We start from the raw sequence: 24,116 nt of genomic DNA, 5'->3' as shown, positions 1-24,116 counted from the left end.
TGACCTCTATTGTCTGGCAAAATCTTTTGCAGATGGGAAAAATTCTGGAGCTTAAGCCTCAGAGGCCTAAAGATGCAGACATGGACAAATTCTACAGTTTAATTTGCCCTATTATGTCAGTGCTAAAAGAGGTGAACTTCCAAAATGAAAACCAGAAATCACTAAGCAGACTCCAAACAGAATACTACACTTACAACAATAAAACGAGGAAACCACTCCTATTCCTATTACTCCTATTATTCCACATCCAGTGTTGCTACACTCAAATTTATCTGATTAAGATTTTATTCATTTCTTTTATGGCCAGGCTCAAGTCTAGTTTTGAGTGGTTCTCCCCAACATGTACACAGCTTGACATTACCCGTCTAGAGAATCGGCCTTTAAAAGCTTGGCCCATGAGCCTTTTTAAAGTGTAGCATCTTGTTTTTTTTTATAAAATGGATTTATGCATCTTGCAAGATGTGATACAAATAAAGTTACTAATAGTCAAATAGACTCTTATGAAGTGAAAACAGTAAACAATATACACTACCACTACACTTTGTCATTGAACTGAATGAGAAGTTGTGTTCAAACTTTTGATTGGTAGTGTACATTAAGAGTCATATATACTGTAGGTATGACAGGACAAATGCATTTAGTAATTGTAGTCCAGACTTGCTGCAGACTGCAAATGTCCCCACTGTGGGGTCACATCTCGTCTCGTCTTACTTACAGGCTGCCATACTGCGCTGTGGGGTCATTCCTGATGTCGTGCTGTATCCTCAGCTCCTCCATGACGTTTCGGAGCTGTTTGAGCGTCTGAAAGGTCTCTTTGGGTTCCTGAATGGTGAACTTGGAATATTCCTCCTGATCCCGTTGGGGGCCCTGGTACACTGCCAGAGCAGCACATGCATCTATCCAGAAGACAAAGACACATACACACAGGAGTTTAATTTATTGATCACAACTAGTTTTCACCATCAAACCAGTACCAGTCATCGAAGAGTATTTGCCCTACACTGATCATAAAAAGGTGTTAAAAACAATGGGCCGCTCTGTAAAACAGCAGCTAATAGAGATTCACAATTATCAAGCAAACCTCACTGAGACAAAGTTAAAGTTAAACGACTTCATCCAAAATGCCAAAATAAAATAAAAGCAACTGAACAACTCATCTTCAAAGAAATTAAACAAGCCCAGTTGCCTTTGCTTTAGTTTGTTCTTTGTTCTACACCGTGTCCTGGATGGCTGAGGACCATCACAGTCAAACAGACTACTGTCAGGTGTGGATTTCACAAGGCGTCCTTAAGCACAGTTACGTTAAAACATGTAATAAATCATTATTATGGTCTGTAATCACCAACAGTGATGTCACGGTGAAAGAGTGTAGCTGTTTTTATGACATAAGTGTCGGCTACGGAGCTGTTCCTAGAATATCCAACAAATCTTGCTTTTGCTCAGTCTCTCTGACAAACTCAGTATTTCATAAACAGAAACTGACCCTCCATGTTCTGGAGCTTTGTGTGGTTTGAGGAGAGGAGGGAGAAAATTCTCTCAGTTTCCCTGTCGCAGTCTATGTCCAGCTGCAGATTGGCCAGCATGGTGCTGAAATGAGAGAGAACAAACGTGTAAGGAGATCTCTTCAGGGATACAGAGCAGAGACAAAAGTACTTTCATTTGTTTGAAACTGCAGCACAGATCTAAGTGGGTTGTTTTCACTGAAGGAAACACAAACTGGATGTTTTGTGAAGGTAACTGGTACGCAACAAAATCAGTGAGAAGGTCTTGACTGAATTAAAACAAATCTATTTTTACTTATTGGAGTACAATTTATTATATGGCAGCAAACACGAAACCCAAGCCTGTATTAACTATGATCAAGTCAGGTTCAGTTCAGTTCAGTTCTTATAAATGTTCCTGGAAAAGTTGTTACATCGGAAAATGGCCATTTGTCAAACATTTCAAGCTCAAGCGGTTTCCTCGCTACATTGAGAAGTCATTCTTTGTTATCAAGCGTTTTACACGTCTTGTAAAACAAACCACCAAAAAGATCAAGTTGTGGAAGTCTTATGTGTGCCATTTTAAATAACGTTTTATCTGCTTCTCAAAGAAAGCCTCAAACTGGCTCTACTCTTGGTCTAAGCACCTACATGAATGCTGAAATGTAACAGCAATAGTGGGGTGAGCCTTTTTATTGTTTACAGCACCCTGCAACACACGTCCCATGAAACATCCCATGAATACTGAAAACCTCATGATGTATTTCTCATCCTGGCTGTGATGTGCAGACTCACGTTGTGCAGGGTTTACAGCCTGGAACATTACTACTCTGACTTTTGCAGCACTGCCAGGCTCCACCGGTGTAATTTGACGGATGGAACGTGGCCAGGCGTCCCTCGTTGCAACGACTGACCTGGCTCAAGACCTCCAACCACTCACTGGCTTCCACGCAATTTCCCGCCTGAACATACAGAGGCTTGTCGGAGTGGATCACCTGAAACATCTGACACAAGAGAATCGGATTAGTTGAGTCAGGGAATGATCATTTCTCCCACCAGGACCCTTTTGATATCCTAGCAGGAGCCAGAGCTTGTTATATTTCACAAACTGACATGCATTTGCGAAGGAAATGTTAAAACAATGTTTCACATATTAATCTTTCTGAAATCCTTCAAACTACGGTGGTTAAAGTTTTTCCAGGTGACAAACTTCTTGATGTTGAAGCCATTTACACTCACTTTGCAGAATGTCATCCTATGCTCATGAGACCTGCAATACTATATTTTATCATTTGTTTATTTTAACTCGGAGGAAACAACATAATACTACAGTTTCCATTGGCAAAACATTAAAAGTGATGACTGAGGCATCTAAGGGGAAGCAACTTACATTTTTGCGGTTAAAGGCACTTTCATCCAGCTTCTCCACGGCCTGGATATTTTTGACATCGATGGTGCAGAGGGCCTCTTTCCCTGTGAAGCAAAAGTCATTCTGACAAGTTTATGTTAAGAACAAAAATACACAGACATAGTTTGAAATCTTAACCTATATTTTCAGCATTTCTGTTTATGTTAAATAAATTAAATTAAATAAGAAAAAGTAAATTGAATCACTGCAGGTCTTATCTCATTTACTTGTGGAACCCACCATGTGGAAGATTTTTTTATTTATTTTTTGGGGCCAATTTCTGAAAGAGAATTTTCAGTCAATTCTGTCATATTAACATTTGCCAAACACCTCCCATGGTGCATGCTTAGGCTGGTGCAGCAGTACATTGACCTGGTTGATTCAGTTGATAAGCTGAGGAAAGCCCTGCATTTGCTTTCAGTCACATGTGTTCATTCTTACAGACAGCACGAACGCCGCCATGAAACAACACTACAGAAGAGCCCTGTTACGACATGTCAGCCATATTCATGTCACGGCTTTCAGCAACAAGAGAGAAACTGCTCCAGCACTAGTTGTAGTTCTTATGGTTGAGTCTCTACAGGCTTAACAACAACACGTAGGTGCTCCTGCTTTCAATGCATAAGTGTAAAAAGACAAATGATGGTGAAGACAGTATGTAATGAAGCAGACTCACATGAACCAATATTTTTTTGATGGTGAATAAAAGTTCTCCTACACATGAGCTGTTTTTTGATCCCATCATTTTTTCAGTCTGTATTAATTCTTTCATCTTTTTCAGTATTTGTTGAAAAACCGCTAGCGACACAGCTGACTACTCCAATTTATCACCTCACCCTCCCTTTCTCATAATTCACCATGCAGCATCCAACTCTTGACCCTTACTATACATTCTCTGAGGAGATAACATGGAGATTGATATGATTTACTTTAAAAAGCCTACAGAACTAACTGAGTGTGATATTTACCCCTCAGTTAGTTAAACCAGAGCAAAAACCAACCAACGACACCACTTAACTTTAAATGAGATTGTTTGGATTTCCTATAGATTGTGTATTAAACCACTTTTTATACAGTGGCTTTTGTCTAATAGTAATTACTGTATTGTTTTAATATCTTAACTGTGTTAGATTAATCCAACCAATACATTGTCATGTAAATCTCTACTTTGGCGCCATCTAGTGGTTAAAGCAAGAATGATACTGTGATAGCTTAGCACGTGGCCATATCCTCTCAGTTTTATTTTATATTATTTTTCAGATAAGTAGATTTGATTTGAATTCAAAATGACAGAATCTGGTCTCACCTTTATGTTTGTGGTAGGAGAGTTCCCTGTTGGTCACTCTGAGCCATCTCTTTTTAAAGCTCCTCTTGCCAAGGCGTTTTTTCCCCTGACCACGTTTCTGTACTTCCCTGTTAGCACACACACACACAAACACACACACACAGGACCACTGAGGTTAAAATTCTTCTTTCCAGCATTCTCATGTTTCATTGATTTAACCTGTCTAGCTGTCCAAACAAAATGACATGGTTGTGATTTGAGAACAGGGAACTTGAAACAAGGCTTCTAGTTACAGTGGAATTAATCTGAAATTCAAGCACTGAGTCATTTACAATTTTCAATGGTCATTTTGTGTTTGTTGCACAACTTTTCTTGACTCTTTCTAAGTGGAAACCAATGTCAAGATGAGGTTGAGAGCTTTTTTGAAGACTGATTGAAGACCGCAAGTAAAGATAACTTCATCACTTATTTTATTTGTCCTAATGTCTTCCAGTCATTTTTCACCTCTCAATTCTCAGTCAACGCTTTGTTACAAGTTGCAAACTCATTCTTTTTACATCTGCTCTGCGTGGTGAATTCTTCCAGGTTACACGTTTAATGTATGAATGTTCATAAATCCAAAAAAACACCTCTTTCAAATGTGGTTTTGTTATAGTGACAACATTTTAAAATGTCCTCCAACAATATTATCTTTCCTGTGTGAACATAACCTTCTCAAAATGCACAAGCATTTCAACACCTCTGATGAAGAGAAGCTTTGTATAAAAAAAAAAAAAAAAAGCCTCAGTCCTCAGTGAGGACAAACATTAACTGACTGATCTTCTCACTCTTTGATGTATAAGCAGCAGTACTAAGTAGCAGTCTGTGAGAGTCATCATTTTCCTCATAGACTAGTTAGATTTGCTACTATTAGATAATGCTTTGCAGTCATACAGATTATCATGAGCCTGGTCAGAAACAGTAGGAAATATTTATGAGACAAACACTCACCCCTCCTTGAGAACCACAGCGTCCTCAAGTCCACTGGACTCCTTACTGACATTTGAGGAGATTTCGTCAAGAAACTGGAAACCAAATTTACATGATTAATGAGTGCAGTCGTTCAATTCAATTCTAGGGACCTTTTAGTAGTATATTAAACACATACCTTTTTGACTTTTTCGATACACTTGTCTTCTTGGAATGATTTGAAGAAGTCATACATGTAGGTTTCTTTGAAACTGGACTGAAGAGAGAAATAACGGATGTAAATCAGCACGTGACTGATAAATATCTTTGCGTTAGACAATGTTAAAGAACATGTACCGTAGAATTTATTCAACAATATTCAGGAACAGACTGATAAATTCAATCCTTAAGTCGTGATTACTGCTAAATACATGGATCCTTTCCCTCACGTTGGCCAAGTATTCATCTTACCAGTTTTTTTGACAAACTGCCCCAGCTTCCCAGAGTCTGGATGGTTTTTGAGATAAGGGTGAGCGTGCGGGAAATCTCCGGATCCTGCAATCACAGAAAATGCATGTGTGTGATGTCAGGCCCTTTTATTGAATGGTAATTTGTAGTGCTGGGGTCATGAACTTACAGGGTGATGGGGACGCAGCTGGAAAGATTGTGGAGAAAGGACAGCAACAGCAAAAAAACGCAGGAACACAAAGCTGCTAACGGCTGAGTACTGAACATGAGGGTCACCTAGAGAGAGACAGAGAGAGAAACATTTAGAAAGGAGTCTGACCACAGAAAACAAGTTAATGCAACTTGTATGTGAGAAAAGATGAACTAAGATGAACTTCCAGTTAAATGTGTGGAGTTTTGGGCCACCTTCTGGTTTCTATCTGCCATTACACCCCCTAAAAGTTTCAATAAGTATAACTGAACTCATAGTTCAGCATAAATGAACTGGTCAGACCAAACTGTAGAGCTAGAGCTGCAGTACAAGTCTAGGTTTAAACCTGTATGAAGTCATTTGACGCTTCACTAAGGCGGAATTATGACACTGAAAATAAAAACAAGAAAATGAATACAGCAAATATATCAAAGGGTCTTAATAAATTCTAAAATAATCTACTGAAGTACACCTGCTACCATGGTATTAGGTGAACCATCTATTACCACGCTATGAGTTGTTTCACAACGTCAGATCAAGACAACAAGAACTTATTTGTGATGATGATGTGATACATGACAGATTCCAGGAGTTGCTATGACCAAGTGACAGAGATGGCATTTCTTGCGCGGGATCTGTTTTTTACCTGGGAAGCGTTTGCATGCCAAGTGTCTCAGAGACCTGAAGACATCACACATGAGTGGGGGGCAGCTAGAACTGGACTGGGTGATGGAGGAGAAGACTTTCTGTACGTACATCTGAAGGTTTTCCTGCAGAGGTGACAAGAATGGGATTTAGTTAAATATGGAAAATAGAAGTTAAAATGTGACCCTAAGTTCATTTTATATGCATTTGTGTATAATGGTACTGCACACTAAAGAGTCTGGCAAGATAAGCCTAAAGTAAATCAGAAAGAATAGTCTTGTCTTAGGGCTGGATTGGAGATGACTGACTTTACCTTGTTGACCTCCACATTGTCACCTTCCCTTAGTTTAATGGGATCTATCTCACACGTTTTGTTGGATTCACATATCTGTAGTGGGTAAAAACAAACAAACAATTACTTTGGGTCAGATGTATTCCTGTGAAACAGAACAAAGACTGTGAGTGTGTGGTACCTAAAGCTGCAAATTTACTAAACAATCTTAAAACGAGCAGAAGAGGAGGTGATGATGAGTAAGAAGACTGCAGACATTCACAGTCCTAGCTTTGCCTTTTGTTTTTTAATTCATACATCTTGAAGAACTCTAATCAAACAGCAATGAAGGTGCAGATGATGATGGAAGAGGATGATCAATGCATTATGGTACATTACACACATACATTTAGACCAGTGGCAAAGAGAAAAGAATGAGCCACTAATGAAATAAATAAACATCTAACATTCACTAATGTGATCCACATTACAACATCTGCACATCTGCTTATCTGAGGTGGAAAGGCAGATGTTGGAGCAGAATTTTCCACGCTGACCTCAGTGATTCATGCCTGTTGGCATCCATGCTGGATATGTGTGGGTGCATGAATGTGTGTGCGTCTCCTTCTTACACATACCTCATCTATTACAGGCTTCAGGGTAACTGCTAGGTAATTCTTTCCCACAATCTTCATCATGTCATCAATGCAACGCGTTGCCAGTGAATTACCACGGAATATAGTGTTAGCCTCCCTGCATGGACACAGAATTTTATGTTAATGTAAACAAAACATTATTTCTTACCATCTTTATTCTAATATTTCACAAGTTTTGTAATGATTCCCCGTGTTCACAATCCTACATCGTATTTTTATTTTTTTAAAGGAAATATAAAAATGTAAGTCTTATTTCTGTAGTAACGGCTGCCATCCATTCTTAAATCTCAGAATGACACATCATAGCTTCACAGTGCAGTCACACTGCTAGGCAAAATAAATAAAGGTAAATTTTTCCCCCTTCAGTGTCTATTGTATTTCAGAGCTGCTTCCTGTTTCGCATTTGACTTTGGTCACATTATCATAACCAGAGAGCTTCACAAAAAAGGAACTTAAATTGAACACTTCAGGGATAAGAGAAGTAACAGTGCTGGCCATGACATTTATCTTAGTGCACCCATCTACATGCCAGTGTGTCTGTGAATGTGAATGTGTGACAGGACTCACTGAGTGTTGTCCAGGTCCAGTGCCGCCACAGCAGAGACAAAAGGCACAAAGCGATTGTGGTGTAGCAGCAGACGAACCATGGGCAGGACGACCTCGTATCTCTCTCTGTAGATGTCCCCTAAGATGTGCGCTGCTGAGGCCGAGATGGGCTGAAGGAGGTTAAAAAAGGGAAACAGCGGAAGGTGAGAGGGTGAAAAGAGGAAATGCACAGATTAACAACATTGAAGGTTGAAATAGAGAAGGAAGTAATGGACAAACGGTATGCTACAGATCACTTCCATTGCTCTACTTAATAACGTTTTAAAAAATAATGCACAACAACAGGGAAATACAAACATGTACAAAAAGATAAATATACAACTGTGACATTTGTTTCTGTACATTTTAAGGTCTCACCTTCACATCCGGGGATTTGAGCAGCAGGTTGCAGAGTGGTATGTAGCAGGCAGACGGCAGCACCGTGTCTTCAATGTAGGTCAGCTTCAAACGCAACGATCCTAAGTCATCGGACTTGGACTTGCTGCCATTCCCTTTAGGCTGGAGGAGATACCTGTGAGATGGCAGGAAGAAAGACACCGTGTTATTGAGCTGGGAGGTGAAAACAAAGCAACGTCCTGGTCAATCAATCTCCAATTTCCCCACTGTGGGATAAATGAAAGATAATGTTGTCTTATGTTAGTCTTGAGACAGCAAGCAAACAAATAACTGAATAATGTGTCTGGAAACACGAGGAGCCTAAAATGATATATGTAAACAATGTCATTTATGACTGCTGGTATGAAACCAACTGGTGCAGTTATTACATCTTCATCAGTCAACATGTGCTGTTACACTGCCTCAATATAGATCCATACAACCAGCCTTCATAATAAAAACACAACAGATGAACATGGTGGGTGGAAAACAGTTTCTGAATAAAATGAAGCAAAGGAACAAACAGCGCTGTTAAACCGGACAATAAATAACATTTGAACACAATTCCTAACAAATCTGGCAGTTAGGGAGAAAGACATTAAAATTCATCAGGCCACCCAGTGAATTCACTGTTTTAGCAACATTTGTGGTCTCCGCCAGCTGCTGTGGAACATATCTGGAAAAAGTAGCTGGTAAGCAGCTAAATAAAAAATAAAAAAACGTATTGCTGATAATAATAGTTCTTGTCTTTCATGTTGTCAATTTGACACATGAGCAGTTACTGTTAAAACCACTACAAAGAGACAATGAGAATTCATTTGCTAAACTGTGCCCAGAGGTGTTCAGTATACTGTGTGACTTCCTAGAGAACTTAGTCCAATAATCTTGGAGAAAATGTTCACTGTTAAGACTGTTTTTATGCCCGATTTCGTGTTCAGTTTGTGGTGCTGTTAATCTGGACTGAATCTAGTCTAACCCACTCACTATAATGGGGTAGCCAAAATAATAGAAACATGTGTTGGTACAACACAATACATTTCAATAGTATTACAAACCACAGCCACTGAGATGAATCAACAGCTCTTAATTATTTTTTTTAAAAAATGCTGATTTAAAGCAGGACTGTTATATTAGAACGCATTCCTTTTCACTAGTGTATTCAATGAAGTGTTATACATAATTTTCTTTTCAAATCAGGTTACAATGCTGCATTTGGAATGAGGTCTGAATTACACTGTTTTACATGTTTTAACCAGCTTGTTGCAAAGTAATGTTTACTTAGTGCATATGTGTTTAATGTATAATACAATGGACTGTTAGAATCACCCTAATACAACTGGAGGACGTTTTACTGCAGCAACTGACTAGGATGAAAGAAGCTCCAACTTGTAAAGGGAATACTGCTCAATAAAGCGGATGCCTTCCTGTCTATTACATGCAGCATATAACTGAGACAGCTGTCTTTGCTTCCTGGTGGTGTTTTTGCCAGCTCTTTATCAATTCCGGTGGAATGGATGGTTTCCACTTAAATCTAAACAACACACAAGTCATATCTAAGATTTTTGCTGCATGCACATCTCCTTAGAAACCAACAGGTGGAGCAAAACACAAAATCATCGCACAGAGCTTTGAACAGCAGTTACTTAGTGAAGGTTTGCCCATAAACTGATTGATTTGTAATCATGAAAAAAGACTGATCAACTGTGCGGATCTTTAGAAGCTTTTTATCTTTTTAAATGAATGCAACATAGACAACTTTCAGCACAAACGTAGGACATGAGGTCCTGCCACCATGCAAAAAAGCCACCCACGCACTCAACGCTCAGCCCTCATGTACAAACAGATTGCTATCTGGCATAATCCCATATCACCTGCTCTGACGCAAAGCTAGAAAACACTCACAGAGTGGAAGAACAACTGATGAATATTGAGAAATCTAGGAAACTCTTTTTAATCTTCATGTCATGGCAGGGAAAACTATCACTCGTTCCTGACCAAAAAACCTCTAAGAGAAGAGGCTGCTTCTCCCTTGTCTAAAGATTTCATCTAGTTAAGAGGAAGGTGAATGAGCAACAACATCAGCAATGACATGATCATATCTTTTTTTTTTTTTTTTTCATGACAACCATTTCATATATTTTGAAAGGAACGGAATCAGTGTTACTACAATAAAGACCAGGAGTTTTTTCCATCAAAACTCTCACTCAAAAAGAAATCTGACCTATGCATCACGTTTTCAGTCATGGCTGTACATGAATGCCTTCACAGCAACACGTGATGCCCCATGTGATGTCTGTGACTTCATGTTGTTAAACGTACACCTGAAGACAATGCAGCAGATTGCCAAATTTACCAACGAGCAATGAGTCATGGGAAAAAGGTTGAGCCACGTAAAACAAAAACAAAACGTCTGCTAAATCTATTTTGAAGAGGGTGCAGCTCAGGTGGTAGAGCAGTTTGTCCACTAATTGCAGGGTTGGCAGTTCGATAATCCACGACCATCCACATGCTAAAGTATCCCTGAACAAGACATTGCTCCTGATGGCAGGTGAGGACCTGGCAAGGCATTGTCATTGTGTGTCAGAGTGAGAACGAGAAACATTTATAACACCGGTACTGCAAAGTTAAAAAAAGCCCTATATAACCCCAGACTATATACCTCTGTTACGACAGTCTGTATAGGAGATAACAGGGGTGTGGCCCAGGGCTATTAAATACCTACACTCACCAGTTCATTAGGTACAGTAGTGAAAACAAATACATTCTCCTATCTCTTATCTTCATAAAAGTTATGTATTCAGCATCTGTTTCAAATAACTGAGAGAGCTGCTGATTCAATTGTTTTCATTGTGGAGGCTGTGGTTTGTAGAACTACTGGATTGTATTGAAACATGTGTACTGACACATGTATCAATTATTTTGACCAGCCCATTTTAGTCAGTGGGCTAGGCTGAATAACAAACTAGAACCTCCAAAATAGTCATCCAGTTGAATTACCACCTTTCTCACGCTGCCTGCTCACAGAATAACCAGGATGAGAGTTAATGAATGCACTTGAATGAAGAAATAAGCAAAAGTACAGTATGTCTTAAAAAGCAGTAAAAGGTCTCTGTGGAAAACCACAATGGAAACACATTTCGGGAAACTAAAAGTCAGAAGAGTTAATGGGATCTGATGGATATGACCCAAGACATGGAGTTAGAAGAAGAGCCTTTCTATGATATCTGGGAGCTCTCCGTATCCGCTGTAGCACATTATTGGCTTTTGTGCATTTGTATAAAGTCTGAAACTGAAATGCTTCTTTTCTTACCAGGCTTTGTGGATGTGGTCGTTTCGCAGGATCTTGACAGGGACCCGCGTTTCCCCCAGAAACACATCCTGAGCCAGGTTCTCGTTGTTCCATACATCAACTCTGCAAAAGCAAAAAGCTTGTAAAGTGCAATACCTATAAATATAACTACACCAAACAACACTAAATGAGACACTTTTTTTGTCCTTCTGTCCTTGTGTTCAGCAAAAAATTACCACCCAGGTCCAACATGGCACTACTAAGTGGTGCTTACCTGGTTTGGTGCATAAAAGCCAACACAATATCCGTGCAGTGACACCACCTCAAATCCAAACCTCAAAACCATGCAGGACAGATTACCTTTGAATCTGTCTAGTCTTACCCAGTGAGCTATGAGTCCACTGTGACGGAAGCCCCACAATTCCTTAACCAGAAACCAAGGCTCTCTATCAGTAGTCAGAACACACCACATCCAAATTCACTTTTTTTATGTCCTTTAGTTGTTAAGAAATAAATTTTCTTCTGTCAAGAGTATAAGTGGGAGTGGGACTCGACAGAGAGCAATGTGCAGCTGAGACAAAAAAAACAAAACAAAACAAGAAAGCTTACTTGATCTCAAGTTTTTCAATGTCCTCCTCTTCCACTGGGAACTGAGTCCTTCTAGAGTAGCTGCTGGACCGTGTGACCTGAGGATACACATGTGAAGGCTTACTAACAGGCTTACTAAGACAAATCCTCTACTTGTCTTTTTCTTTTGTTTAGTAATCTATTGCTAATGCAGCCATTTCAAACCAACTATGTGGGCAGACAGCAAAATGCGTAGCCTCAGAGCTCACCTCAAAGAAGAATGTCTCTTCAAAATAAGGGTTGCTGGTTTTCTTCTTAACCTTTGTTTTCTTTTGATCAGACCTGAGGAGACACAGATATAGACATAAATATGCTTCAAAGCTACTCTTTTCATCATGATTTATGACTTTGGGTTTGGATCAATTCTTTCACTTTCACACTGTCAGGATGTGACTCAGATAGAACAAAATACTTTTTAAACGACGGTAGTCTCTCTCTTCTTCACTTTAATTCCTACATATATTTCCAACTACAGTACGTTGCGTGTTATGAACATCAAGTAACAAGGGAACAAACAAGACACTGCTATAGTAAAAGAATGCAAAGATAATCCCAATATTGATTGTGCATGTTAAGACAGCATGGCTCTCTTTAGTGTATGTCACCTGGCAGGTCCGATGAGTGACACCGTGGCGTAGGGGTCACAGTTCTGTCCACTGATCAAAGGTAGTTCCTTGCACTCTATTATTCTAAAGGAGTTCACAAAGAAATACATAAGGATATTATTAATAAAATTACTGTGCAGGGTCAACAACATAAACAAGATCTTAATTGTGCTGAAGTATTTTTATTAGTTAAATAACTCATCTAAAACATTTCATTCAACCTTTCTAAATTCTGCTTTGGAGTTCAACATGATTTCTGTAAGAAATGATCCTTTGATGGGCCCAGACCCAGAGATTAACTTTCAACGCTTGAGAGCATAAATTGGTAAATAATTTCTTGTTGGTTGAACGGATGCCTCTGCAGAAATGCTGCTGCTACTATATAAAGACTTTTTTCACACACACAAAAACACCCAGAACCTAATTTGCTGACAGAAATTATTTCCAAACACCGACCTAATAGACATCTATGACTTTCACAGCAGACATATAAGAGCAAACTAAAGTTAATGTGGCGAATGTGGTTATTTGAACTTCAAGGTTAAAAATAATTAAACTAAATCTAACCACAGGGTGTCCTCACAATTATCTTTTCCCCCTTACATATGTGTTGCATGTGACTTATTAGGTCAGATATAAAGATACATACTGTACTGTACTAAATACTTTTTATCCAAATGCAAATCAGATTTAACTCGGGCAAATGATACAAAACAACATCTGAATGGCCACCGATGCTGTACCTTCTCTACGCAGCTAGTATGAAGCTGTTTGGAGGTTCCATGTCATTTCTCATTACTGGGTCCCCTCGTGATAAAGCATTGAGTCCTGTATTATAGCTAATGTGATCACGATGCCTCAAAGCAGCACAGGACACAGACAGCTTACTTGCTGCTTATGTAGTAGATTCAAAGTCAAAAGGATGTTCTTGATTTATCTTGCTTCATTTTCCAAGAGAACCTTTAAAAAATTGCGTCCTGAATTCTCATGTAGGCGCTGAACACCTGTGAAGCACTGGACTGTTACAGACTTTGTTCAGAAGTAGCGCTCTGACCTAGTGTTAGGCTTGTGTCACACAGGGACCACAGATTTTTTCACCGGTGTTGCAGGTGACAACAAACAGACACTGTAGGCACCTTAAACAGGATGTGGCTGCTAAGCAGGAGCCACCAGAGAATGAGAATGAATTCAGCCCATCACTAACTGAGGCCTGAGGGAGAAGTCAAATGCCTGAATGTCAGGATGTTTGTTTAAGTCATCTTCCAGGGTGTCATGGTAATATTCCCTAAAGTCTTCTTTGTATCTGTCTTAACGCAACGTAGCACTGCTACGGCCATCTCTGGTGACTAATCAAACAGGATGACTAGCGGTGTGCAAATGATAAACTCAGTGCCTTTGATTTTAACTTTGCTACCTTGTCTGATCTAGCTGATGAAGAAACAGCATGCGGTGTTTTTCATCTACGCACAGAGAGTTAAGATCCGACAGTGTGCAAGTCAACAGTTTAAGCAAACAATCTGAGTGACACGGTGAATGACAGCAGCAGAAAACCACAGCGGTTGCAGTGTGAGAAGCGCAGGCTTCCTGCTCAGATGCCATCACTTCCTCCTCATGACCCTGCTCTCCAAGTATGAATGAGGGGGGTGCAGAACAACATACGCAAACAGCTACAGGTCTGACATGCATGCACGTATGTAAGTGGCATGTGCAATTTTACAAACTCAACCTCCTCCCTCAATGAGCGGTTTCTTCTGACCGTCCGCCCACGTCACTATCCAGCAAACTGTTTCTGCTTGCGACAATTTTTTTTTTTTTTTTTGAAAGTGAAATGTGCATCTCGGAAGTAAAGGTGAAAGATAAAGTAATATTGTGACACACAAAACCTAAGATTGGCAAATAAGATACTTTTATCATGGATGACTCTCATTTGATTACACATTCCTCTCTGGTTTCTTTCTCATAAACCTGCTTCTGAACTGATAAACATGAGCTTTCAATAGGTCCTTGATATAAATTTGGACATAACGATTCCCTGTAATCACTGATAAAATACACAAGACTGAAAATAATGTGATTGTAGTGAGGTAAAACTGTCATTGTCTGTGAAATAAAAACCCATTAAATATTGTGTATATTGGAGGTAGTGGGGAATAAATCTCTTTTAATCTGTTCAAAACAGTGATGCAGTTTGTTTCCCTATCGAATGTGGCCAAGTCTGAGAAACTTCAGCTTTTTTCAACACTTTGTACCTCCCCTTCTTTTTATTATGATATTTCAGGCTCTAGTTCTCTAGTTAACGGATACACGGTTGAGCCTTTGCTTGCCGTATATGCTTGTGTAAGACGTGTAAAAATGACACTATTGCATAAAGAACTTTGGCACTCTGCTTTCAGGCTTTGAGCTTCAGCTAGTGGAAACATTCAGTTTGCTTAATTCTCAAGTTAATTGTGATTTCAAAACTCTGAAAGTTTAGACCAGGCTTGTCTGGCAACAAGGGAATCTGTGAACTCACCGGACTTGTAATTGTTGACCTGAGTCGTTCTGCGTGATCACTTCATTAAGTCGCATCTCCAGGTGAACCTTACCCTGCAAACCGTGAAGATTGGAGACTGAGTTTTGAGAAGTTACAAATTACTCAAGTCATGAGTGTTCAGTCTTACATCAGGGCAAAAGTCAAAAGTTTCAGGTTAAACCGTGAGTGGACATGCAGGGCTTAAAACTAAATAAACATGTCGGTTGTACAACAACAGATATGTGAAAATACATTCTTCATTCATTTAGAAGTAGCACAGTTTTTCTTAATTTTTCTAAAGTAGTTTCTTTTCATTCTCTTGCATTAAAGACCTCGACGTGTGATCCCGCTCATGTTTTATGTTAATGGAGGTACCATGTGTGACAAGAGCCACAACAGCTGTGAATATTGTCATCACTCAAAAAGATCTTTACGGGTCGGATGTGGTTAAGGCTGCCGGTCTCGGCTTCGGAAGTGTCAGAGAGAGAGAGAGAGAGAGAGAGAGAGGGAGGGAGGGGGGGAGGGAGGGAGGGGGGGAGAGGGAGACGTGCAGAGTGAGAGAGTGAGCAACAGAAAGAGGGAAACAAAACACCCCCACACTTGCACTCCATCTCTGCATTTCAGCAAGTAGTTCTTTCTGATACAAGATAGGCATTTAAGCTGATATAACACTAGATGTGTTAGCAAGGGTTCAAATGAGCCAAGCTATAGCAAATTAACACTTAACACTAATCATAGCCATTAAAGTATTTAATCAATATGCATAAAAGAATCATATTGTTTGCCCCATCATTGTAGTTTCTTCTGTTAATTGAACATGCTGACTAGAATATGAGTTAATTGCTCACAAACAGATGTACAGCTCCTGCTTGGCCGGAAACCAAGCCGGAGGAGCATTGCAATAACACCTCCATCACTCACTGATGTAACTTTGCAGTTGAAAGTGTCTACTTGTGAGTGAATCAGTGTAGCAGCACATGCCCAGAATAGTCTGGCGTGGGCTAATGGCAGCTAGAGTCAACATGTTAGCTACAGCAGCACAAAAGTGGTAGTGTGCTGCAAGTTCATCCAACACCACCAGAAAACAGACCACAAAGAGTATCTGATCAAAAAAATAAATAATGTACAGCTGAAATGAAACAACCCACGTACATGCTCTAAATGTGGAACTGCACCCCTGAAAAAAGGCTCCATAAAATGGTAAATGATACGAACGAGAGAAAACGAAGCGTTTCAACACTTAAAGCAGAGCAAAAACACCTGAATAGCAAGACTATACATGCAGCTGGCAAGCTAAGTACTTTAGCCAGCTGCAGCCTATTCTACAAAAAAGTCATTGTCTCTTTTTAACAGCAAAACAGAAAGCTCTGTGGCATTCGTTGTTAACATTGTGCAGGTTGACATACTGATAAAAACACCTCAATTTAGGCAAATTCTAAGTAACCGTCTGACTGTATATGCAGTCACCTGTTACATTTGCATCATTAAGAAAAAGGCAGGAGTGAATGAGTCGGTAGCAAATGCTTAACAAACTTTATCTAGACTTCTGAAAAACATAAGCTTTACATTCATTGTTTTGGCAACGAAAATGACAAAACTATGCTCAAATATTTTCAGAGGTGCCATTTTTTCCTAAAGCTGTGTGCTCAAAAGCCACAGGCTGTCACGATCACAGTATTTTTGCAATATACACTCAAGTGTTTATGTATAAACTGTTTACTGCAGTCCTTCATGTCATAACATTAAGGTCCAGCTAATAAACTCAGCACAGTGCATTTCATTTTCCTGCTGCCAAAATACGACAGTATGCTGCTGAAAAGAAGTGTCTTATTTCAAACTGTAAAAACGTGACAGCTTGGACAGAGGTCATTAAAACATATTTTGAAGGGGAAGGAAATTATCTTATCTGTATGCAAATTTTAGATGACATGCAATTGGATATCCGGCTTGTTATGATGCAGGTGCTCCAAGGCCTGAGCACAGGTATGTAAATCATACTTAGGCTTCAGGACATGGATTCCCTGAGCACGAGATGAATGGCGCGATCTCATTATCTACAACTTTAGTCACAACTGCCAAGCACCTGGAATTCAAAGTGTCTGGCGAAAGGTTTTAAACCCTAATCAGGATACCACAAATGAAGTGCCAACTTTGAAGTGACATTTTCTTTCCTCAATATTACCTGGACTTCTGAGTTTGGATCTACTGGCTGAAGGCCAAACCAGTGCTCCTTTGAATTGTATGTACGTAGGTCATCCTTGCGAATTGACACTTTGCCTGAAACAACAAATAAACACGTATACACACTGAGCTACAACACATCCATTAAGATGAGGAACTATAGTAAACTTGTGTGCTAAGTGCCTTTCTGAATGTGACTTACCAACAGGTAGGTCCCTTTGGAAAACGCTCTTGGCATAAACATAGAAGGATAAACACTGAAATGGGCGTGGGATCTCAAAATAGAAATCCTCTCCGTAGAAAGGGCTGTAAATAAAGGAAAAGGAGAAAATTAGAAAACAAAGTTGCATCTTTTAGGGGAAAGCAGCATAGGTACTTTCTGGTAAAATAACTGCAGCAAGTATATGATTTTCAACAAACATGGACTTTTCTGAATATGAATCAATATTTCTTCATATTCTTTGCATTTCAGTCTTTTGCATCATGTTTACAGCACATGTTCATATTACAGAGATTAAAATATAATTTAAATGTCAGCAATAGCGGCTAAAGGCCTGTGAATGCTTTCATACAGATAGGTAGAAAAATGTAATATAAATACAAAACCATAAAGCTGAAAAATGCCTCTTATATTGTATTACCGATTCTGAAAAGCTGTTGTTGAGTTGTCAATACATTACAGAGTAAAAATACATTAAAAACAGCACGATCCATTATACAAGTTCATCCACTGTATAATACTGAATGTGTCTCTCTATTACTCTCTTTGTTGTTTCTTTCTCTGCCTGTTTCTTTAATTCTCTCCCTCACACTTTTCTTTCTTCCTTTTTCACTGATCATTTCTTTCAGTCTTCTTTGTCTCCCGTTTTCTCACTTCTTTCTATCTTTAAATGAAATAAACTTAAACTTTCTCTCTTTTCTCTCAGTCTTCCTGTGCATCTTTCTTTCTCTCTGTCCCTCTCTTTTCATTTTTTTTCTCCCTCCCTCTGCTTCTCTTTGTCACTCCCCTCTCTCTTTCTTTCTGTTTTTCTCTGCTTCTTTCTCCCTCTTCCTCTTTACCTTCTCTTTCTTTCTACCCTGCCCCACCCTTTCTTCCCTCTCCCCCTCTGTGACAAAGCCGTAGCTGGTGTGATACATGCTGCTCATCCGTCCTAATTCTATACTTTGAAATCAAGAGATCACTAAATCAAATTCTCCCCGTAATATACTTTTTATAACAATGGGAAGGTTACTGTGATACAGGGCACTGTCTCTAGATTATAAACAAAAAATAATAATTACTGAATAAACACGATGCTATGTTCCAATTTAAATGAAATAATATCACATTACTGTCATAAACAGAGGAATTAGTGGGAAATGAACTATCTGAGCAGAAGGTGGACAACACAGGGTGCCCTATGACTCACCAGAGATGTGAGGGGAACATTCAGAATACGTTGCAGGCTCAGATCTGCCCCTATTGCCATCTATTCTCCTGTTTTTATTATGATATAGTCCAATAGTGTGCAAACCCTGTGACAATTGTTTTTTTTATATTCTATTTCTATATCCTCACTAAATTTTAATGGACAAAAATGAAAAACTGCATCAAACACAAACTTTCAATGCAATGTTTCTGGATGATATGTCAAACAATAATCTCATTTTGCAAGTGACTGTAGAAGGATGGTTTTCAAAGAAATATGTTGCATGACTGATCACATTTGAAAATGAGATTTTAAACGTGAGGATATCGTCCGATATTGTCTTAGTGTAGCATTGAATTAAACATCAATTCACACGTTGCATGTATTTATAAAAATCAGAGAAATACTCGCATTTACTTGGCTCGTTATAAGAGTCCAGCTACACCCTGACAGCTTGCTAATGCACGGATAACACAAAGAAATGTGGGCATATTTTTCTAAACCTGCCTGTTTTAGACTGTAAGAGGAAGCCTGAACACCTGGAAAAAAATTAACCAGCCATAACGGGAACATGCAAACTGAAATCATTAAACAGCATGTGTAACAAATACTGCAGTAGAGTGGTAAGATCTCGTTTGGTCAGCACAGGATTCACAGGAGCTGGCAAGAACGCAGGAGGCTCAAGCAGTGCCACTCAGTCCTGCCAACACACAACTACCTCACGACCAGGACTGTGAGCCAGACAGCTTGATCTGACATAGCCGATTGTAGGTTAAGCACTACCTCGATCTACGTGCTTGTCTGCAGATGCACCACCTGTCCCAAACATACTTAACTGCAGTTAGACAAACTGTTGCGTTCGAATAAAAACTGCAGCCCGTCTTTTAAATGTAGATCTGTTAAGCATACAAAGTTTAGAGGTTGGTTTTCTTCTCTCTCCCTCCCTCTCTGAGAAAAATGTATAAATAAAAACATCACATTAAAGTAACAGATAGCTGGCTTATAAACAAGTAGGTAGATCATATGTGTCATGTATATGTGTGGGCTAGTTCTAAAATAAAACACTCCGCAGTGCTAGACATGTCTGGTGTTTACTGGTCCTGCGGTTTAATGGATTTAAATGATAGAAACATTTCCTCCATTTTGTTAGCAATGTAATCAGGAAACTAGCCTGGTCAACATACATATCTGTCTTCATATCCAGTAGTGGTACAGAGTGAACCTGGACATTGATGCTACCCTCCACAATTTTTGCATCTTGGATGGTGAAATATCTTGCCTGACACTTCCACAATGGGCTTAGCCAACACACTCAGCATACACCCACACATCCTCCTCAGTATTACATGCAACTATGCACTCGTAACCCCCCTCCGTTCTGCACACACTCACACATACACCCACAACAAAACCTTTCCCTCTGTTGTCATCCTGGTTTCCAAATAATGCGAGAATGCTAGGTAGAGCCACTTGACCACAGCTGTTTGAACATGCCTACTTTATCCTGGGGATTAGCTGTAATTAGAGCTTCCATGCATCCTTTAAACAATTAGAGACAGGAGAGCATACATCAGGCATGAGTCAAGCACCATCAAATAAACAGTGGGCCAAATTCGAGTGCTTATTAAGACGTGCTAAACAGCGGCTAAGGAAGTTGAGGGTGACACAGAGAAAAAGACAGGAGAGCGTGGGAGGACACACTTCCTCAGAGACTATAAAATCCTTTTGAACGGTACCGAAATCAGGAGTGTTAAAAAAAAAAAAACAACTGTCGTAAAATACCTAGAGAAGGCAGGCCTGTGTTTATCCTGAGATGTGCAATGATGCAGATGGAAACGCAAAAAGGTTTCCTGATCTCCTACACCATTCTCTGAACTGCTTGTCAACATGTAGCTATTGGCAAAATAGTTGATTTCAGTCAGAATCGCTCAGCGTTTTCCAGCAGAAGGGATACCCCACACACGTTTACGGCTCCAAGCCACGTATCACGTATTCTAAGATGAAATCAAACGGCCGCTCTTCAATTCTTGCACGACAGGCTCACAACAAATACAAACGGTACGGACATTAGCATAACTATTTCCGCATGAGAGATTCTATCAACAGGATATTTCTATTTTTTACCTTTGTCTCAACTTCTATTCTTAAAGCAAACTCAAGATTTGCCTGCAAATGTAATGTTCCAAAACACTCTTGTCCATTGATCTCTACATTTAGTTTGAGTAAGCAGTGTCCTGTGAGGAGAAGAATAGCTCAAATCAAAACTCACTTAATGCTTAATGAATGTACACTCTACGTAAATAGGCTTTCACTAATAATCATTATGAACGGTCTCAATTCCTATTTTCTAACTTAATCAACATTGTTCCTGAAACTTCATTTTGCATATTATTTGTATTTTCATTTCACTAACCCGGTCAGTGACAGGTGATGTTTACAGGAAAAAGTCTGTGTTACTTTCTTATTTTTCTGGCACAAAAACACAAGTTAATATCGCTACATTAATATAATTGGGGTTAGAGATATATGCCACTCAAAAATGCTTATAGTTAAGTGTGTACATATATAAAATGCTATGAGCAAATCCTCCAATTTATAAAGTGCTGTCGATGTACATTTTACACTTTGTTACTACTGGTAATGACACACTAAATACATTTCTACTATTTTAAACTACTGAGATGTTTCCATATTATTTTTACTATTCATTTGTGGCAGAATGAAAAAATATAATTGATAAATGTATTCCTTATTTTAAATGTAAAAAAATTGTATATCTAATCTGAATGCTCAAAATGGTACATGATCAATAAAAACAAAGAAGTCATTTTCTTGAGATTGTCTCTTCAGTAATAATATCTAGACATCAACCTCGTAGAAAAGGGACTCCACATGCCTTAACTAATGTATGGATGTGTAACTAATGTTAAAGAAAGTAATGTGCAATGTTTTAAATATGACAACTTATGTAAAGAAATTCAAAATATTCTTTACTGCACTGGTAAATTATGTCAAGTGCAAGCCTAACCGAGACAACGAGATGATGCGATGTTGCTGTGTGTGGCCGTTATCAACATAAAAAAATGAAATCAAAGCGTGTTAATGAGTTGTCGTGCTTACCTGACGCTTTTATCAAACACCCTGGTGCGGAAAACCTCCTCCTGATCCAGACTTATGGTGCAAAAGGTACAAAGATCCCTTTGTCGATTTGGGCCCGAGACTGGACCCAGGTTCTTAGCTTCACCTGCAGCACCAAAGGGAGAACAGCACCATCATCTTGCTGCCATCAAAATAACTTTTCCATCAGTGAATTCAAAAAACACACTGGCATTTTTTTAATATTCGCAACCTAACCTCAACGTGCCCTACCCTCTAGGTAGACACAATAGACACCTATTCTATATTAAACGACAATAAAAGAGAAGTTAACTAGATTACATTTCAACTGATGTACAGTGTCATTTCAATTGCTTCTGAGAACAAGTCAAAAACTAAAACTAAAACAAATTCATTTGGATAAGTCATCAGTGCCACTGCTATAGACTGACAACTGTGAAAAGCTAAAAGATTTTGTTGAATAAATTCCTGCTTTTATTAAAAAAAATAACTAGTACCTGAATGAGAGTGATGGTTTATTTTAAATAATCTGACTCGGAATAGCCAATTCTTAATTAATAAAAAAGAAACACGTATCACTGCAGTTGTATGCTGTTAAGATGTGCTTTGATGTTTGGCATCCTCGTGTTCATTTGGTGACAAGGGCTCCTGCCAGTTGTCAGGGCCAACTGCAGAGCGGATGTAGCTGAAGTAGACTTGAGGCTCATATGTGGTTAAAAACATGAAACATTGACTTCCTCAGCATAACCAGTGGCGACAGTACAGCGCTGATTCACAAATGACAAACACCTTTGTAGCACACACCACTTCCATTGCTCTGCAGGCGGATTACATGGACTGGGGTTTGGTGCAAAACATATACAAACAAATACACCATCAGTACCAGAGAAGTTAAACCTGAGGATCCAACAGTCACTCAAGAGCAACACTATTAGTAAATTTACCCCATGTGGGATTTAGATTAGTGGATTAGAGGGGCAATGACATGTCTAAATGAGATCTCTAGCTCTGCACTGGTACTCTAAGCCCAGGTAGGGACATAACTAAGAAAAGCCATCAGTAAGAACAGCTTTCTAAATGGCTATAAATAATAGTGAATGGATAATCTTAGGACACGGCAGCTATGACGGACAAGTTGTCACTAAGCTCGGACCGAGTTGACTTGGTGGAAGTGGAGCACAGCAGCATTACAGCGTTTACAACAAACCCTCCTGCTAGGTCTTATTTTCCATAACATTTCCGCTAAAACGGAAGTATGTAGCCCTGTGAAAACCTGGCCCAAAGGTCAGGCAGTAAGCCCAACCAACACCAACCTAGACAGGTTACTGTCATTTAATGAAGTTGCCTTTTGGTGACAAACTAAGCCAACAAAAAAAGCACACAGGTCATCTGCTAACTGCTATAATACGTCTTCACAGAAAGGCATCTCCAGTGATGTAGGCTAAAGGAAAAAGGACAAAGTGTGAACGAGGAAGAATGGAGTTTCGTAAGACTGCTAAGTGAGTTACATGCCATAACAGTTCCTCAATTTTGTTCTGCTTACCATTTTCTCATTAATTCATAGTAGCGAAACTGACATTTGTCCTCCCATTGTGCGCCTATGCATGCGAGTCTTACGTACCAGTGAGCCTATATTCACCTTACAATAAACTCACACAGTTACGCCACAGAGAACAACTCATGGCAACGTCAGCCCCTACTCTGGAAATGTAAAGGACACTCCAAAGCGCATGTTAATGACAATGTCGTCAACACGTTTAAAATAACAACAATGTTATATATTTAGTTTTAAAAAATGTTTTGTCCTTGTTTATTTTAAACTAATTTCTCCGGATTACATTCGCGTTGATCTTTAGCGGAATGAAGCAATGCCACTGGGACAAATTTAATTCAAAGTATTATCAATTACTTCAAAACACAGAGGGGACAGGGCAGCAGTGGGTGAGGGCTAATGGTGTTAAGTCAACACATCGCTATCTACTATGCTGCTGAGAAGTTTTATTTTAAGGCTGATGTTTCACATTTAGACTACAAAGAATGATA

At 39.2% G+C, this 24,116-nt stretch overlaps 1 protein-coding gene across 1 annotated transcript in view; it reads right to left on the bottom strand.

Moving 5' to 3' along the window:
* Positions 1–24,116, bottom strand: part of rasa2 (RAS p21 protein activator 2) — a 29,023-nt gene that overhangs the window by 3,738 nt on the left and 1,169 nt on the right. The window contains exons 2-23 of the mRNA XM_047594218.1: positions 22,077–22,200; positions 17,750–17,853; positions 17,549–17,643; positions 15,367–15,440; positions 12,855–12,938; positions 12,459–12,531; positions 12,232–12,308; positions 11,644–11,745; positions 8,316–8,469; positions 7,920–8,068; positions 7,335–7,449; positions 6,739–6,813; positions 6,427–6,550; positions 5,760–5,866; positions 5,594–5,677; positions 5,322–5,399; positions 5,165–5,238; positions 4,196–4,302; positions 2,872–2,954; positions 2,277–2,485; positions 1,484–1,587; positions 716–896 (exon numbers count right to left, since the gene is read on the bottom strand). Of these exons, the coding sequence (XP_047450174.1) occupies positions 716–896; positions 1,484–1,587; positions 2,277–2,485; positions 2,872–2,954; positions 4,196–4,302; positions 5,165–5,238; positions 5,322–5,399; positions 5,594–5,677; positions 5,760–5,866; positions 6,427–6,550; positions 6,739–6,813; positions 7,335–7,449; positions 7,920–8,068; positions 8,316–8,469; positions 11,644–11,745; positions 12,232–12,308; positions 12,459–12,531; positions 12,855–12,938; positions 15,367–15,440; positions 17,549–17,643; positions 17,750–17,853; positions 22,077–22,200 (2,377 nt within the window). The remainder of the gene's footprint in view (positions 1–715; positions 897–1,483; positions 1,588–2,276; positions 2,486–2,871; positions 2,955–4,195; positions 4,303–5,164; positions 5,239–5,321; positions 5,400–5,593; positions 5,678–5,759; positions 5,867–6,426; positions 6,551–6,738; positions 6,814–7,334; positions 7,450–7,919; positions 8,069–8,315; positions 8,470–11,643; positions 11,746–12,231; positions 12,309–12,458; positions 12,532–12,854; positions 12,939–15,366; positions 15,441–17,548; positions 17,644–17,749; positions 17,854–22,076; positions 22,201–24,116) is intronic.

Source organism: Mugil cephalus, chromosome 9 (genome assembly GCF_022458985.1).
Source record: "Mugil cephalus isolate CIBA_MC_2020 chromosome 9, CIBA_Mcephalus_1.1, whole genome shotgun sequence".
Classification (NCBI taxonomy): Eukaryota; Metazoa; Chordata; class Actinopteri; order Mugiliformes; family Mugilidae; genus Mugil; species Mugil cephalus.
Note: the sequence above shows the minus strand (reverse complement) of the source record. Positions and strands in the feature narration are given on the sequence as shown.